At 38.6% G+C, this 16,679-nt stretch overlaps 1 protein-coding gene across 3 annotated transcripts in view; it reads left to right on the top strand.

The window, feature by feature from the left end:
* Window positions 1-16,679, top strand: part of UVSSA (UV stimulated scaffold protein A) — a 101,399-nt gene that overhangs the window by 19,767 nt on the left and 64,953 nt on the right. For all 3 annotated transcript variants that reach the window (XM_074275136.1, XM_074275137.1, XM_074275138.1), the window contains 4 exons: window positions 1,163-1,283; window positions 4,209-4,715; window positions 5,270-5,379; window positions 6,170-6,298. In XM_074275136.1, coding sequence (XP_074131237.1) covers window positions 1,163-1,283; window positions 4,209-4,715; window positions 5,270-5,379; window positions 6,170-6,298 — 867 coding nt within the window. The remainder of the gene's footprint in view (window positions 1-1,162; window positions 1,284-4,208; window positions 4,716-5,269; window positions 5,380-6,169; window positions 6,299-16,679) is intronic.

The raw sequence follows: 16,679 nt of genomic DNA, 5'->3' as shown, positions 1-16,679 counted from the left end.
AGCCCCTAATCATTCATATTGTTTGAAGATGATTCTGAAACAAAATAATCAGAAAACTGATATTTCCATGAAAGTTCTTTTTCTTAATTAAAGATTCTTTAATCTATTTTAAATCATGCTGAGGCATGTATTATTACCATGAGGGTGATAGAAAGTTGAATTGTGTGAGTAGGAAGGCAGTGGCTGTTGCCAATAATCCCAGTGTGGGGACCAAATGGTCCTCACCTTCTGCCCACCATTCAAAAGCACCAGGAACCTGTCTTTCTGGCCTGATGTTTCTGCAAACTGGTCCTGACACCATGATTGTGTTAGAAGAGGGCAGATAAACGAGCCATGTAGAGCCTCAGTGAGGCTAAACTGAAGCTTAATTAAGAGACTTTTCTCTGTCTGCTTCTCTTAATTTTGTGCATCCATAGGGGAAATCTTGTGTTCCAGGCCTTGGTGTTTGAGGTCTCAGTTGCAGACCTCAGTGACCTAAGCACAAATTCCAGTCTTCAGAATTCAGATCTAGTGCTCGTCCCACCATAACGTGCTCGCCTCCTTTAACAGGGGTATCTTTGATTCTTCTTCAGGGAACCAGAGTTTCTCACCTGAGCCATTCCTATGTACATTCCTTAGACAGGTAGCTGTCTAATAATAATTAGACTACAATAAGGATACAATCCCTATCCCAGTGCTGTTAGCTTTCTCATGGTTTGGTGCTTGAAGCCTTTTAATTTCTTCTGCATACTTTGTTATCCATAGTAAAACTCTGGAATTATTATATATTTCTAATAGATGTATAATATATTGGTCTTAAATTTGAAGCTACAAGTATTCTGGATAGTATGGGAGAGGGAAAAGGATCCTGAATTTAATGGTTGTCTCTACCACTTTTTAATCCTGTCACTCCTGGCAAGTCTGAGTCTCAATGTTCTGTTCTCACCTGTGTAATGGGTTGGGTAGGACTTTTATTAGGCCTATCTCCCAGAGCTGTTGTGAAGATCAGAAGGTAATGCGTGTAAAAGTATTATTAGACAGCTAATGTAAATGGCTATATCTAAATGAGCATTATTGTTTTTGATATACAAGCTTCTTTTCAACAAATAACCTGTTTTTTTGATATGTGAAGCTCTTTAATATTTCCCATGGACAGGCCTAATACTTATTTTCAATTTCTCAGGTGGATTTTCAAGATGTTAGTGCCAGGACTTTGGCTGAAAGAAAAAGGGACGAGGAGAAGCAAAAACGGTTAGACAGCATCTATAAAGAAAGGGCCAAAAGAATGGAAAAAGAAATGCAAGGCAAGTTGCCGCAAGCCATGTTCATTAAAAGAAAAATGTTTTTTGGTTTTTTTAAGTCTCTTTATAAAGTGCTCCTGCTGTTCCTCTTGTAGCATGGAAGGAAGGCTGTCCCTGGTGGTGGGATCCCAGACTCTTCTCTGATTATCCCTTCAATCCTTTGCCTATCTTAAGCTCTGCTTCTTTTGCTGAGTCCTTGAGTAAAACGCTGGATGTCTGTTAGCTGGATGAAGTGGTAGTAGGTCTAAGTGAAGTTATTGATGCCATTAGAATCATCAGTGCAGAGTGTGGTGTTCCCCTGGTGCCCACTGTCTCTCCCTGTGGAGTTTGGGGCTTTGCTCTGAGAGCTCCAGCCTGGTTCCTGATCTAAGAAGCACCAATTTCAACCAAAGACAGAAAGAATGTCAGACCCAGTCTGGAATGGGTGAGGCAGAATGTGGCTCTGGGGGTTCTGAGAGAGAGAGGTTCTTCCTGAAAGACACAGCTGATATCTCAGTCCATGGAGGGCAGGGTTTGGAGGCTGTGTGACCTTGGGCAAGCCCCGTCACCCTATTTGCCTCAATTGAAAAGACAGGGGGAAGTAATAACAGGCCCTTCTTCCCAGGGTAGTTGTAAAGATCAAATGAAATAATCTTTGTAAAGAGCTTAGCAGAGTGCCTGGCACATAGAAGGTACTAGCTTAATGCTTCTGATTCCCTTCTGATCATCACATCTGCATGATTTTTAGAACAAACTTTTGAAAGATGTATATGTATAGTATTTAGTGATACTAATGATAATAAATGCATTATTGTGTATATATTTACTATTTCGTAATGAAGTCTGAAAGAAAGCCAGATTGTGTGCTGATGGTTCAGCAAATTTTAAAGCAAAGCCAGACATTTGAATGCCTCAGCTCCGCCATCTAGTGGCCTTGCTCAAACTTGGCCAGATTAGCAAATGCTTGTCCTTCCTTTGTTCCTAAGGGAACATAATAAATTGTCCTAGGATAGGAATTCTTGACCTTTTTATTTTTTCTATCATGGACACCCCTGGGCCAGCTAGTGAAATCTATGGACTCCTTTTCAGAAGATTTTTTGTAAAAAAAAAAAAAAAATTCACAATTGAAGGAGGTGCTAAATTTCAGTTAGAGATTAATAAAAATAAAGATGTAATTTTTCCCCCATTCAAGTTCCTGGACTCCTTGAAATCTATCCATGACCTTCTGGGGTGGGGGCTCTAGTTGATTCCTTGGTTATGGTGTTTGGATCCCCGAAGATCAAAATTTCTGAGCTAGCTATTCCATCTACTCCTATTTGCCAAAGAATTTCTTCTACGTCAGGATGGTTTGGTCTGCTTTATTGTTTTCTGTAGTGCCCATAATTGGGGTTAGGGACATAGTCCTGTTGTTCCTTTGTCCTGATCAGACTAGGTGTGGACTCTTGTGTTTGGCTCTGGGTCACATGTTTTGGGAAAGGCATTGGAAAAGTGGAGCAGGTCTAGAGGAGGCTGAGAGGATAGGGAAGGGCCTTGAGAGCATGGAGTAAGAGGATATGTTGGAAAAATTGAGGGGGAAGGAATTGGGGAAAAGAAAACTTGGGTGTAGAAAGACATGTTAACTTTTTCTAGGTATTGAATAAGGACTAGACTTGTTCTGCTTCATTTCAAAAGATAGGGTAATAGATATAGGCTTAATATAATGAACTTTCTAACAATTAGAACTGCCCAAGAGTGAAGTGATCTGCCTTAGAAGACTGTGGATTTCTTGTCATCAGAGGCTTCCAGATGAAGGCTGAGTGTTGACTCATTTGGGAATTTGGAGAGGGGTTACCTACTCAGAGATTGGACATAGATGTCCTTTAAAGACTTGTGTAATTCTGAGATTCTGTAAGACCTCTTTTTTCACACTGCCCCCTTCCTTTTTGACTTGAGTTCAGAATTAAGACCTACAGATAGAATATTATTTGAACTGACCATGACCTTGCTTGGTGAGTTTCCTAAATGAAGCTATTTGTTCCATGTTCTTTGAGATTCTCACTTCCTTGCCCTTGCATTTTGATTGTCTGAAAATTACCTGGAAAACCCCTTTGGGATCTTGTGGCTCAAACACCCCACTTTGAGAAACACTGGGATCATTTAGCCAGTTAGAAACCAGGGCACTAGATAAGTGTTCTAATGACCCCAAAACATTAGAGAGCTTCCCTCCCAGAGATCAATTTCTTTCTTTGAAGTAACTGACCAATTACAGAAAGAAAAGTGGCAGAAAGGAGAACTAAGGAAGCAGATGAGAGTGTTGAATAATTCATAGGACCTTTATTCTTTTCTCAGGTAAGTAAAAAGCCGACTTGGGATTGGGAATTCGGTGTCCCTTAATAATTCTAAGCTGACAGCGAACTTTACCAAAGCTATTTCTGCTGTAACATCTCACTTGATATTCATAGATCGACCAATGGCCTGCCAGAACAACATACGTTTTAGGAACTGCAGCATCATTACCCAGTGTCATCTCTGAGAATAACCTTGCAGATCCATCTGTTGTTCTTTATGGTTTATTAAGCAATTAAAAAGCCATCATTGATAAACACACCGAGGGTTTGAGTAGAATACACTGTAGGAAAGATTGTTTTTAGAGACTGTGTGTGTGTGTATGTGTGTGTGTGTGTAAGGGAGAGGAAGAAAGGTAGAGACAGAGAGAGAGTGAAGAGAATATGTGAATATGATTGTGAACATAGAACACTTTTATAGCCCATCACAGCCCATCTTATTTGGTGCTGAAAAGTAAACCTCTCCTCTGGCAGATATAGGAGCTTTATTTGGCAGATATAGGAGAGTTTGTCTTCTCCCTCCTAAGGGAGGTGGCTGAGGCTATATGTATGGATTTGTTTTTGAGATTTGGGCATTTAATAATCTGTCTAGCAGCACTAAAATACCTCCCCTGTCTTTTGGCAGAAATGTCTGAAGAAATTGAAATGTGCCTGACAGAGATGGAGAATTGCTTCAGACTGTTAATGCCCTTTGATTTCACCATGAGAGATGTGGAGGTAGGAGCGGTGCCAGCCGAGGCTCCTAGGGCAGATACAGATGCCTCATCAATGGCCTTGAATGGGGCAGCTACACATGGTCCAGTGACTGGCTTGAGGCCTGATGACCAGGAGCAGCCTTGTTGCAGCAAAGACTTACTTCCCCCATCTCTCTGCCTGAAAGAGGCCGGAAGCAGAGATTGGCCAATGAGGTCAAGGCCTCCAGAGCCAAAGGAGATGGAGCACAGGGAATGTGTAGAAGATGATTCCGATTCTGATGATGATGACGATGACGACTACAATGACGATGACGATGATGACGATGATGATGATGATGATGACGATGATGACGATGGCGATGGTTATGGAGAAGACTTTATAAGAAGCCATGGTCTTGGCTCACATAAGTACTCCCTGAACTTGGAAATCCCCACAGGTAAAAAGAACCCTGTCTATAGCTTGTAGTGTGCTTTTCTCACAACAGTTTTGCAAAGTAGCTCATACTAGTATTTCTATTCATTTTTAGTTTATTCCATAATACTTGACATCCCAACTAAACTGGACTACCATTAGCTTTTCCACAGATTTGGCATAATATCTGTGTATTTGTAAACATTGTGCTCCATGCTGAAATGTTCCTCCTCAGCTCGGTCTCTCATAATTCTTATCTATCTGCAAAGTGAGACTCAGGTACCACCTTGGGTCTGAATCCTCCTTCAATCCCATTCTTCCTCCAACTTGTTATGTTCTCCTCCTCAGATTACCTTGTGTTTCCTTGTCTGTGTCCATGTTATATCAACTTCATATCAATTAAGCTGCCAGAAGGCTGCAACTGTTCATTTTTACCTTCGTCTCCTCAGGTCCTAGCTCATATACCTTGCTCATGGTTAGTACTTGATAAATGTTAACTGGTAATTTTCTTGAAATGAGACTCAGACTTCCCTTGCTCTTACTTACTGTTCTGGATATGTGTGGGTTTTATTTTGGCAGATTTGCAAGTCCACGAGAATGAAGATAACAGGGCTGTGGTCAACAGTGTCATGGACGGACTTAAACTCATCAACAATAAGTTCCTGCCCTCTGTTCAGTCGTGGATTCAGGTAGAGATTATGCTTAGTGCAGTGTCTGGCACATAGTAAGGCACTTAATAAATGTTTATTAACTGACTATAAGGTTTGAGTGACAGCACTTTTTGTCGCATTACTCTTCCTCCTTGTATTTTAAATTACTTTGAACCTTGATTAACTTGGTTCTAAAATACTAGAACTCTTATCAAACAGCAATATGGATTGTCAGTTGCTACATAGCCATGGCCTTTGGATAAGTCTGAACATTGGCAATAACAAAGGTTTTGTGAGATATAGATGAGACTATAAAATTACTAAATGGAAAACATAATGAAACTTGAAAGATGATATCGAAATATAAAATGAGTATTATGAGAAAGTCTGGCATAATGGCCTTAGGGTTGAAAGGTCAGCATTTGAATTTGGCTCACTTACTAACTGACTATGGGCAAGTCATTAAACCTTTCAGAACCTCAGTTTCCAGTGTCTATAAGATGGGGGTAATAAAATGGTTCTGCTTACTTTATAGGGACATTTAAAAAAGGGCTTTGAAACCTTAATGCACTCCCTACATATTATTCCTTCTTACTCTTGAACACCTACTGAAACAGCTCCTAGAAAGAGATTGGTGGAAGCTTACACAGTCTTAAAGCTGCCATCTATAACTTTTTCTATCAGCACTTTGCTTTGTGGTAAACCAGATGAAAGAATCAAGGAAAAATAGATCATAAGAAAGAAACTATAGAAAGAAGCAAGAGAATTTTGAAATGACTCTGTCCTGGTGCTGATTTAAATACAGTAATTGTCATTTCTTGACTTGCAGCTGTTTACTCGAGCAGGGATTCATGATGAACGTCTAAAACATGCCATTGATCTTAAGAAGAAATTAGAGATTGCTGTTGGAAAATATAAGGAAATGAACATTGAATCTGAAGGAAGAAAAAGAAAAATGGTGAGTATTAGAGTTCTTAGTAGGTAAAAGGGGAAGCATTTTTAGATCTGGGAAAATACCTACTTTATTAATTCAAGGTAACAATTATTTTAGAATTTAATAGCCTGGAAGAGGTCTAGAAAATCCTTCTGCTTTCTCCTCCTATGTTTTACCAGGACTTCACTTTTTTTTTTTAAACTTGGTAAATTTTATTAAATTTTTAATAGTATTTTATTTTTCCAAAAACATGAAAAGATAGTTTTCTTTCTCCTTCCTTCCTTCCTTCCTTCCTTCCTTCCTTCCTTCCTTCCTTCCTTCCTTCCTTCCTTCCTTCCTTCCTTCCTTCCTTCCTTCCTTCCTTCCTTCCTTCCTTCCTTCCTTCTTCTTCCTTTCTTTCTTTCCTTCCTTCCTTCTTTCTTTCTTTTGCTTTTCATGTTGTTTTTTAAATTATTATAGCTTTTTATTAACAAGATATATGGGTAATTTTTCAGCATCAATCTTTGGTAAGACCTGTTCCAACTTTTCCTCTCCTTCCCCCACCCCCTCCCTTAGATGGCAGGTAGACCAATACATATTAAATATGTTAAAGTATAAGTTAAATACAATATATGTATACATATCCATACAGTTATTTTATTGTACAAGAAAAATCGGACTTAGAAATAAGGTAAAATTAATCTGAGAAGGAAATAAAAAATGCAAGCAGACAAAAAAGAGGGAGTGGAAATGTTATGTTGTGGTTCACACTCATTTCCCAGAGTTCTTTTGCTAGGTGTAGCTGGTTCTCTTCATTACTTAAATTGGAACTGATTTGGTTCATCTCACTGTTGAAGAGAGCCACATCCATCAGAATTGATCATCATATAATCTTGCTGTTGCTGTGCACAACAATCTTCTGGTTCTGCTCATTTCACTCAGCATCAGTTCATATCAGTCTTTCCAGGCCTCTCTGAAATCATCCTGTTGGTCATTTCTTACAGAATAATAATATTCCATAACATTCATAAACCACAATTTTTTCAACTATTCTCCAACTGATAGGCATCCACTCAGTTTTTAGTAGGACTTCACTTCTTTTCATGCTTTTAGGATAATACATTTAGACTGACAAATATATAATATTTTGTTGAATTGAGGCACTTCTCTTTCAGTCTTCCTCTTTAGGTGATGCCTTTAGTATGATGACACTGTGTAATCCATTTGGCTAGCCCAAGGGGAAGCTTAAATGGTGATTCCAGACCTCCTGAAAATCTGGCCAGATTTAGAGAAGACTGTAAGTTGGAGGCACTGGGGGGTAGCTGAAGGATCTCTGCTTCCATTTCTTTCTGGGGCACCCTAGATACTCCTTTTCTTTTGTCTCCCTGCTTTCCTTACTGAGGAGAAAGAGCAAGTTGACTTAGATGGCCTCTAAGGCTCTTTCTGTCTTTGGCATCCTTCGATTCTAGGACACTCAGATTGCTTTGCTGAGTTGTCTGTCTATAATATTGTCCTTATTATGGGATATAGGTTGAGAATTGAAAAATGATTTAACAGGCATGGGGCCCAATCCCCTCATTTGAGAGATGAAGAAACAGAAAAGATCTCCCCAAGGTCACACAGGATTCCTCTCTACTTCTTCTTTCTCTTGTTTCCATCAGGAGTAGAATCAACCAATATCAGAAGCTCCAAGATCTTTTGTGCTTGAACAGGGGTTTCATTTAGGTCAGTTTGGGGAATATTTATGAAGCACCTATTATGTTCACTGTACCAAGTGTGTATTTGTTGTTTATATTACTATACTACTCAATCTATTTATACAATTTCATGTATGTTAGTTATGGTTATCTTTCTATCTATCTATCTACATATATATATATAATAGGCTGGCATCATGTTTTATTTAAACTTGATAGCCCTTGAGGCACCAGGAATATATATTGAATTGAAGGAAAAGAAACTTCTACAAGCCCTGTGCCCCCAGGGTAATAGGCATCAGAGTGTTGGGGGCTTTAATTTAGCTTCAAGTCTAGGGTAAGCATTTTTTAGGCATCTTTCAAAATTGACCTTTTTTTATAAATATTTGGCCACAGTTTTTATTCTAACTTATGTAAATTTCCTTTGGAGGGTAAGGCAAATAGATGATATATTTTTAAAATTTCTTTTAAATCAGAAACTTAATAATCATCAACAAACACCACTATTCAACATATAAAGAACTGAATGAAGAATTATGTAAAAAACTGCAAACTTCAATTATGTACAGTGTTTTTAAAAAAACATATATTACAAAGTAGTGACAAGATTATGCTTTTCCTTTTCTGAACTTTTTTTGTTTGCTTATGTATATTTTAAAATGTTTATTGATTTTTTTTAAAAAATGTCTAATTCATTTAAAATAAATAGGCATGATTGTTCCTGGCTTCCCTCCACTAAATTCCTTCTCCATTGACTTCTTGTGGCATAGTAAGAACCCTGGGCTTTTGAGAACAGTGCTTAGGGAGTACAAACTCTGGTACTTCCTGCCAAGCTGGTGTAGTTTTAACAGATCCAATGATCCCTTGGGCAATAGTCCCTTCAGCTTGCTGAGATAAATAGAAGACCTGCTCTTAGAAACTTTTTTTCAGGCAATAATGGGAACTTAGAAAATTTCATTTCACTGCCCAAAGCTGAGTCTAAACAGTGATCCAATTTTAAGATGGGGGGAAATGGCTTATATAGAATTTAAGGATGGGAGATGTAAATGTTTAGTAGCATATTATCTTTTCAATTCACATATATCTGATGACCAGATGGTTGCGGGTTATACTCTTCCCTATTTAGCAATTATAGGATACATAAATAGATTTAAATTCTCTTGCATTTCCAGCCTCAAGACTTTTTTTGCACTGATACTTGTGACAGATATAGGAGATCTGACTTCATCTTATGAGAGTGTATGCTTCTGTCCTAATGGCTGGATTCTCTTCTGCTCTGGAATTTTAAGTTTGGGTTTTAACCTAGCACTGTGGCGTGAATTCTTTTTGTGAATGCTCATTCATCACATTCTTAGAGAGAAATAGCATCAAAAGGGACCTGAATTGATCATCCAGTCTTGCCTCTTTATTTTACAGAAGGAAAATCTGAAGCCTGGATTGGGGAAGGGACTAATCCAACAAAGGAGGATTTCGAGACTCTAGGCTAGTGAGCTTAACTTGTATTTCTGGCAAAAAGAGTGCAAAACCAAAGAGTTAGCTGGTTAAAATCTAGAAAACGGAGATCAATGACCATAAAGAACCAGCATAGATTTGTCAATAATAGTTCCTGCCAGACTAATTTCATTTAATTTGTTGACAGGGTTACTAGACTTGAGGAGATCAGGGGAATGGTGTGACTACTTACATTCCTTAGGTGATTCTTGGGTACAAACTTGGAGATGTAGGTCAGATGATAATGCACTTGAATAGGTTTGGAATTATTTGAGAGGCTGGACCAAGTGCTGACTTGAACAAGAATCCCTAGTCAGTTGTTCCCAGAATCTATATATGTGTGTGTGTGTATAGATGGCCTCTAAGGCTCTTTCTGTCTTTGACATCCTTCGATTCTAGGATATATATATATATATATATATATATATATATATATATATATATATATATATATGCTATTGGACATTAAAAATTTTTTTTAATTTTTGTTTTCAAAACATGTGCATAGTTTTCAACATTCATCTTTGCAAAACCTTATGTTCCAAATTTTTTCTCCCTTCTTTCCCCCAACCCTATCACTTAGATAGCAAGTAATCCAATATAAGTTAAACATACATATTTCTATACGTATTTCCACAATTATCATGCTGCACAAGAAAAATCAGATCAAAAATGAAAAAAATGAGAAGGAAAACAAAAAGCAAGCAAACAACAACAAAAAGGTGAAAATACCATGTTGTGATCCACATTCATCCCCCACAGTCCTCTCTCTGGGTGCAGATGGCTCTCTCCATCACTAGTCTATTGGCATTGGCCTGAATCATCTCATTGTTGAAAAGAGTTACATCACTGTTGGACATTTTTAACAGTAATTGGGATAAAAGCATGGATGGCATGCTTTTCATATTTCAAGATGACACAAAGCTGGAAGGGATAGCTACTATACTGAAAAACAGTTGTGATTTAGAGAGATCTAGGCAGAATAGAATATTGGGCCCAAACTACTAAGATAATTTTGAAAAGAGAGAAGTAAAAAAAATCATAAAAGCCAGAACTTTCATAGAACTTTAAGGTTCTCAAAGCACATTACTTGTGTTATCCACTTTACATCCTAAGGATGCTAATGATATTAATATCCCTATTTTACAGATGAGTAAACTGATCCCGGGTGAGGACAAGTCATTTAGACAGGGTCACACAGCTAAGTTAATGTCTGAGACAGGATTTCAACTCAGGTTTTCCTCACTCCCCAATGTCCACCAAACCACTTAGCTTCAAAAAACAAAACAAAACAAAACACTTTTACTTGCATTGGATGAGATTTTCAGCATCTTCGTGGACTACAAGATGAGAACGTGAGTCATAAGAGTGTTAGAGCAACAGAAGGGTTCATGCTGTCAGGGGTTGTAGTAGAGAGGCAGTATCTAGGACTAAGGAATTGACTGTCCTGCTTATTTGGGGTATCGGGACCAGGCCTTTCTCCCCCCGTTTCCCACCCTATTTGGGAAAATTAATGATAATTTGGAAGAATTCAGAGTAGAAGTAATGATGAAAATGAAGGCTTTTAGATCTATGCCACATAAATCTGGTTCATGTAACCAAGGATGGGTAGCCCAGAAAGGAGAAGGGTGAACATGAGAGCCGTCTTCAAATATTTGAAAGACTATCATGAAGAAAAAATGCATTTGTCCTTCTTGGCCCAGACGAGCAAAACTAGAAGCAGGGGCTAGAAGGTACATAGATGCAAATTCAGCTTTGATGTCAGAAAAAAATCTTGCCAACATTTAGAGAGGTCAGATGCAAAGTGGCTACCTCAGAAGGGCTCAGGTTCCCCTCACTGGAGGTCTTCAGACAAAGGCATGTAAAGGATATTATTGAAGGGATGCTTGTTCAGGCAAGATGGGGCAAGATGGCCTCTGAGATTTGGTGATTGGCAATTTTTATCTCTTCATCATATGTGGCCCTGTTCCAGATGCAAAGATGAATAAACATAGATATGCTTGTATTCCAAACCCACAGCATGGTGTAGTGATCAATTTTGATAGTTGTATCAAATCTCTGCAATAAAGTACTTCTCAGCTATCTATACATACCATGGGGAGGACCCTGGACTGTGTGTGCCAGGGAGAGTGCAAGAACTGTCAGGCCCTCCCCACAAGATGGAGGGCTTCAGCTGTAGGCCTTGCTGGATTTGAGTGCCAGCCCAGACAAATGTGCAGAGGCTTGTCCCCAGAAGACTGGCTCAGCCATAGCAGCTCATCAAAACCAGCTGCTCCAGTATGGTAGGAGACTCATGTTGATGAAGTCATAGATCCTTGAAGTACTTCCAATATTCAGTCGGCCTTGGGAGATGCAGGAAATGTCATTATTCATTCTACCCTTGCTGGGCCCTGCTGGCAAAATGTGCAGACTTGTTAAAAAGCCCATTACTGGGGAAACGTGAACCCCGAGTATAAACAGCACTGGACTTGGAGCCTAATAACCTGGGTGTGCATCACAGCTGCCAGTAACTGGCTGTATGACTTTGGGGAAATTATTTTCTATCTTGGAATTTTAGCAGACCAGAGGCGGGCAGTCACAAGTGGGATCTGGCATCAGTATGGGCACAAAGGCGAGAAAATTTGAGACCAGGGAGAATCTATTAGCAGGGAGTAGTGGGAGATAAGGTTAGTTAGATTGTGACCTCCTTGAAGGCAGGGACTATCTTTTGCCTTCTTTTGTAGCCCCAGCAGTTGGTACAATGTCTGGCACATACAAGGTACTTAATAAATGTTGATTGACTGAAAAGTGCTTCTTGACCATAGAGAGCCTTGAACATTAACCTATGTGATGGTCTTTTTTGGTCGTCAAGAAGAATCTTTGAAGAATTTAGACCTGAGAAATGCATTAAAAAGATGAATTTGGTAGAGTATGGAGGAGTAATTGGAGAATTGGAGAAGAGAAGCCCTAAAGAGACAGGTAGAGCAGTTAGGAGGCTGTTGTGGTAAGAGTGTTGAGGGGCTGAATTCAGGTAGTACAACTAGAAAGGAGGAAGGGGACATGGATGTAATTGCATGATGGGGGTAGAGTCAGCAGGATCTGATGATGGATTGTTTTTATTGCACATCAAGAAGCCAGAGAGATTTTGAGGTTATGAGTAGGGTGGTTGGTAGATGGTGATATCTGCCATTAAGAAAAATAGGGAAAGCAGGAGGGGGGGGTGCATATTTCTGAGGAAAGCCGATGAGTTCAGCCCTGGATCCCCGCATCATTTTAAAAAAATTAATATTCTGAGTCTTGGTCAAATCTTGTTAGATAGGATGTTAGACTCAGCTATTTCTGAGGACTTCAGTTTAGTCTGTAGCTATGTTGGTACCATATTCCATCACTTCTCAAGTAGCGTACTGGGTTACACGATCTGATTTGCTTTTCTGATCACTTGATCCTTGACACATCCCACATCTCCTCCTTGGAAGAGATTTCACTATGCACTCTGTCTTCTAGGTAATTTTCAGGAATGTGAAGTAAAACTGATATCAACTAATAAAAACTAATCCTGTTTGGGAAGGAAACCCCACAATTTATAGTTTTCCACCTACTTGTCCCCATCATTTGTTTCTTGTCTTTGAGCTAGTTCCCTATCCAGGATAAAATTATTTCCCAGCTTCCTGGAGACTCACTTTTTAACTCAGGATGTTATTGTGCATTTGATTCCTAAATGGTATGTGTAGCTTCACATAGAGAAAGGTTATTCCCTAGACCCTGCAACTGATCCAGCCAGCTGTCCCAAGAATGCTAGCCAGTGGGCAGAAGGTGGCACAGGAGCAAAGAGGGGGAATCAGACTCAGCCCCCTGACTCTGCGCTTACTAATAAGCTGTACTGTTTTTCAAAATAAGCAAAGCAACTAGTTCAATATTCTAACCTATGAATTCTAGCCCTGGGGCCTGCAAGCCTCTGGGGATTCTCTAAGGTCCAGGAGAATTAATTTTGCTCCATTTATTTGAAAGACAACCAGCCTGAGAAACAGCAGCAGCAGAAAAGTTTGAGATCAAACTAATACCTCAACCATAGGACAGAGTATCACTTGTGGGAGCTGTTTGTTCTCGATTCTTAATACCAGACATTTTTCTTCCTTTGTTCTTGATTGTGATGGGGGAGAAGCGAGCCAGAGAATCTTGAACACAGATCTCCATAGTAAAAATTTGTGTTCATTCCACGTGCTGTGCTGCTGAAATGCTCAATTCAACCCCTAGATGTACCTTGGGCTTTTTTATGCTTGATATGTATATGCTTTGTACTCGATACACAACTTTTTATAAAGTAAAATTACAAGTCAAGATTTCCCATTTGATTCTGGAAAATCATTCATTCGGATCTAGAGCAGTATTTCTCCACATTCTCCAAATATCTTTAATAGAAAAAAATTTCTGTTGTGGTCCAAATGTTAAAAGTCAGCTAAATGTTTAATTTGTTTTACATATAATCTGTTCCATCGTTTTATTTGTTGTTATTGTTTTTTTTTTCTGTGTGAAATACTGAACAGGGCCAGCAGATGGAGTACTTACTGCATGCTCCTTTTTGCCATGGCTTTCTCCAGTGTTGGGAATCTATATCTTTTGTGTTTCCATGGAAATTTATAGCCTAATGTTGAGAATACAACTGCTGTAATAAAAATTAGTCTGGTTAAAGACTCTATTTAATGATTATAATTTTAATATATTACAAGCATGTTTCTGTTAGGGTTTATTAAAATTTCATAAGACTTCATTTCATGGAGGAATGTGAGTTCAGCATTTTCAGTGTAGAAATATTTTTGTGATGTTTGACTGAGAAGAATTTTTATAGCTTAAAGATTGGGAAGTTAAATGTTATGCTAGTCACATGTGGAGTAGTTTTCTTTTGCCTTTCTCAGATATTAGTTGTGTGATACTGGGCAAGTCACTTAGTCTTAGTTTCCTATTCCTCAACTATAAAATGGGAATCATCATAGCACTTTTGCCTCTCAGGATTGTTGTGACAACCAACATATTTGTAAAAATATTTGTAAAGTTTCTAGCACATGGTCAGTACTAGGTTTATTACCTTCCTTCTCTTCCTTTTTAGGACTTTTTAGAATATAGGTTGTGCATTTATTTTTGGAAAGTAAATTTCATACAAAAAATGTAAACTGATACAGCTGCTTAGACATCTTGGAAGAAAGTTTTAAAATAATTAAAGCAAACTGCACATTTTTCTGAGAACTTCAAAGAAGCGTGAACATTTATAAGAAAAGTTAAGAAGCATTTGTTCAGTTATTACTGTGTGTCATGCACTATGCTAAGGGCTGAGAATACAAATACATGGAAAAAGAAAGATAATGCCTTTCCTCAAGGAGCTTGAATTTTAAAGGAGGAAGATTACACCAAAAAGAGAGATGAAAGGTGGAGGGAGAAAGGAGAAGTGACATCACAATGGACGTTGGTAGTGACCTCCAGAGATCTGAAGCAGAAAGAAATGAAGGACGGCTGGCCTTTGCTCAGAATGAAAGTTCTGGGAGGAGGGGACTATTGGGGTTGGAAAGGCCTTCCAAGAGGAGAAGGCAGTTCCATTAAAAATACCTTCAATTTTGGAAGTAGCCACATGCCCCTACTAATTCCTACTGTGAACCCCTTTATATTCTTGGGGTAAACTTTGGGGAAACTAGAAAAGCTGAGAAAGATGTTAGAGATCATTTAGCCCGACCGTTTCATTTTATTTGATAAATGTCACAGAGGTTGTAATAACAGAATATCCATTTAAAAGAAAGTTCTTGGCCTCTGAATTCAGTATTTTTTTTTTACTATACAGCTAGGTGGCACATGGATACCTGGATAAGAGTGCTGGACTTATTACAGGAAGGCCTAGGTTCAGATCCTGCCTCAGACATTAGCTTTATAACCTTAACGTATCCTCTCTCAGTTTCAGTTCCCTCAACTCTAAAAAGGGGATAATAATTGAACATGGTTGTTGAGAAGAGCAAATGTGCTAACAGATATGTGCTTTGCAAACCTTCAAAACATGGTATAAGTGCTAGTTATTATAGTACACATTTCAATACTGTTTACTGTTCTTCAGAAAATATGCTTCCAGATATATTTTAAAATTGAAAGTATTTCCCTATAAACTCAATGAGACCATGAAAAAACTATAGATGGGAATTCAGGAACCTGAATTCTAGCCTCTACTCTGCTGCTAGTGAGCTTTATAGCATTAATCAAATCACTTACCTACTCTTTGTCTCAGTTTCCCCCTATATATGGGGTATATATAATAAGGAGGATAGACTAAGTTAACTTAAGGTTCCTTTCAGCTCTAATATGTTATGGATGATTCTGTTGATTTAACTAGACAAAGTAGTAGCAACAAATAGTAATAATGATAAATAATTAAAATCAGAATAATAAACTCAGGTTTTTATATGTTTTTTACATGATTTTTTAAATGAGGCTATATTGAAAGCTATTTCATGAGACTAAATATCCCCAGAGGACCAGCCACATCAGTCCTTTGAGAAAGCTAAGTTTGAGGCTAGTCTGAAAGAGGCTTTTTGCTAATTGATAGGCCTTGAAGTCAGTCAAATAGAAAATGTTTTGTTTCTGTCTCTGGAAAGTTTTCAAAATGACACATTTTGGAGAATATATGTGTTTCTCTAATAAGAGTAGACCTCTTCTCTGGAAGGTCCTAGTGGTCATTAGAGCAATTATTTTGATTTCTCAGAAAGAGTGCTTTCTTGGTAATGACTTGCTTTCTCTGGCAGAGTGGGAGAAATGTGGCCGAAGCTCATGTAACCCAGAAGATCCTTAGAGCTCAGATACTTCAAAGAGCAATCCTTTAGGAAGACCAGCCTTTGCTTTTAGTAGATTGGCATTTAGCACCTGCTGTGTGCAAGGCCCTGTGCTAAGCCTGATAAAGGATACTAAGAATACGGTGTTGGCGAGAAACTTCAGAAAGATAAAATGGAAAATCCTCCATTTGGTGTTTAAAGTTCTTTACAGTCTCACTCCAGCTTATTACATGCAATTCCTTTTCACACATTCTATGTTCAGTCAAATTGATCTACTTGTGTTCCCCTTTATTATAAGGCATCCCATCATACCTTAGTGTGATGCCTTCTGTGTAGGCTGTCCTATCTGCTCACACGTGGAAAACCAGCTTCCTACCAGGTTTAGTTTCAGGCTGGCACAAGGCCTCTCCTGACTTCCCAGGTACCGATACCCTGTCTTTCCAAATCATTTGGTAC

This window comes from Sminthopsis crassicaudata, chromosome 6 (genome assembly GCF_048593235.1).
Source record: "Sminthopsis crassicaudata isolate SCR6 chromosome 6, ASM4859323v1, whole genome shotgun sequence".
Classification (NCBI taxonomy): Eukaryota; Metazoa; Chordata; class Mammalia; order Dasyuromorphia; family Dasyuridae; genus Sminthopsis; species Sminthopsis crassicaudata.
This window is presented reverse-complemented; position numbering and strand designations above follow the sequence as displayed.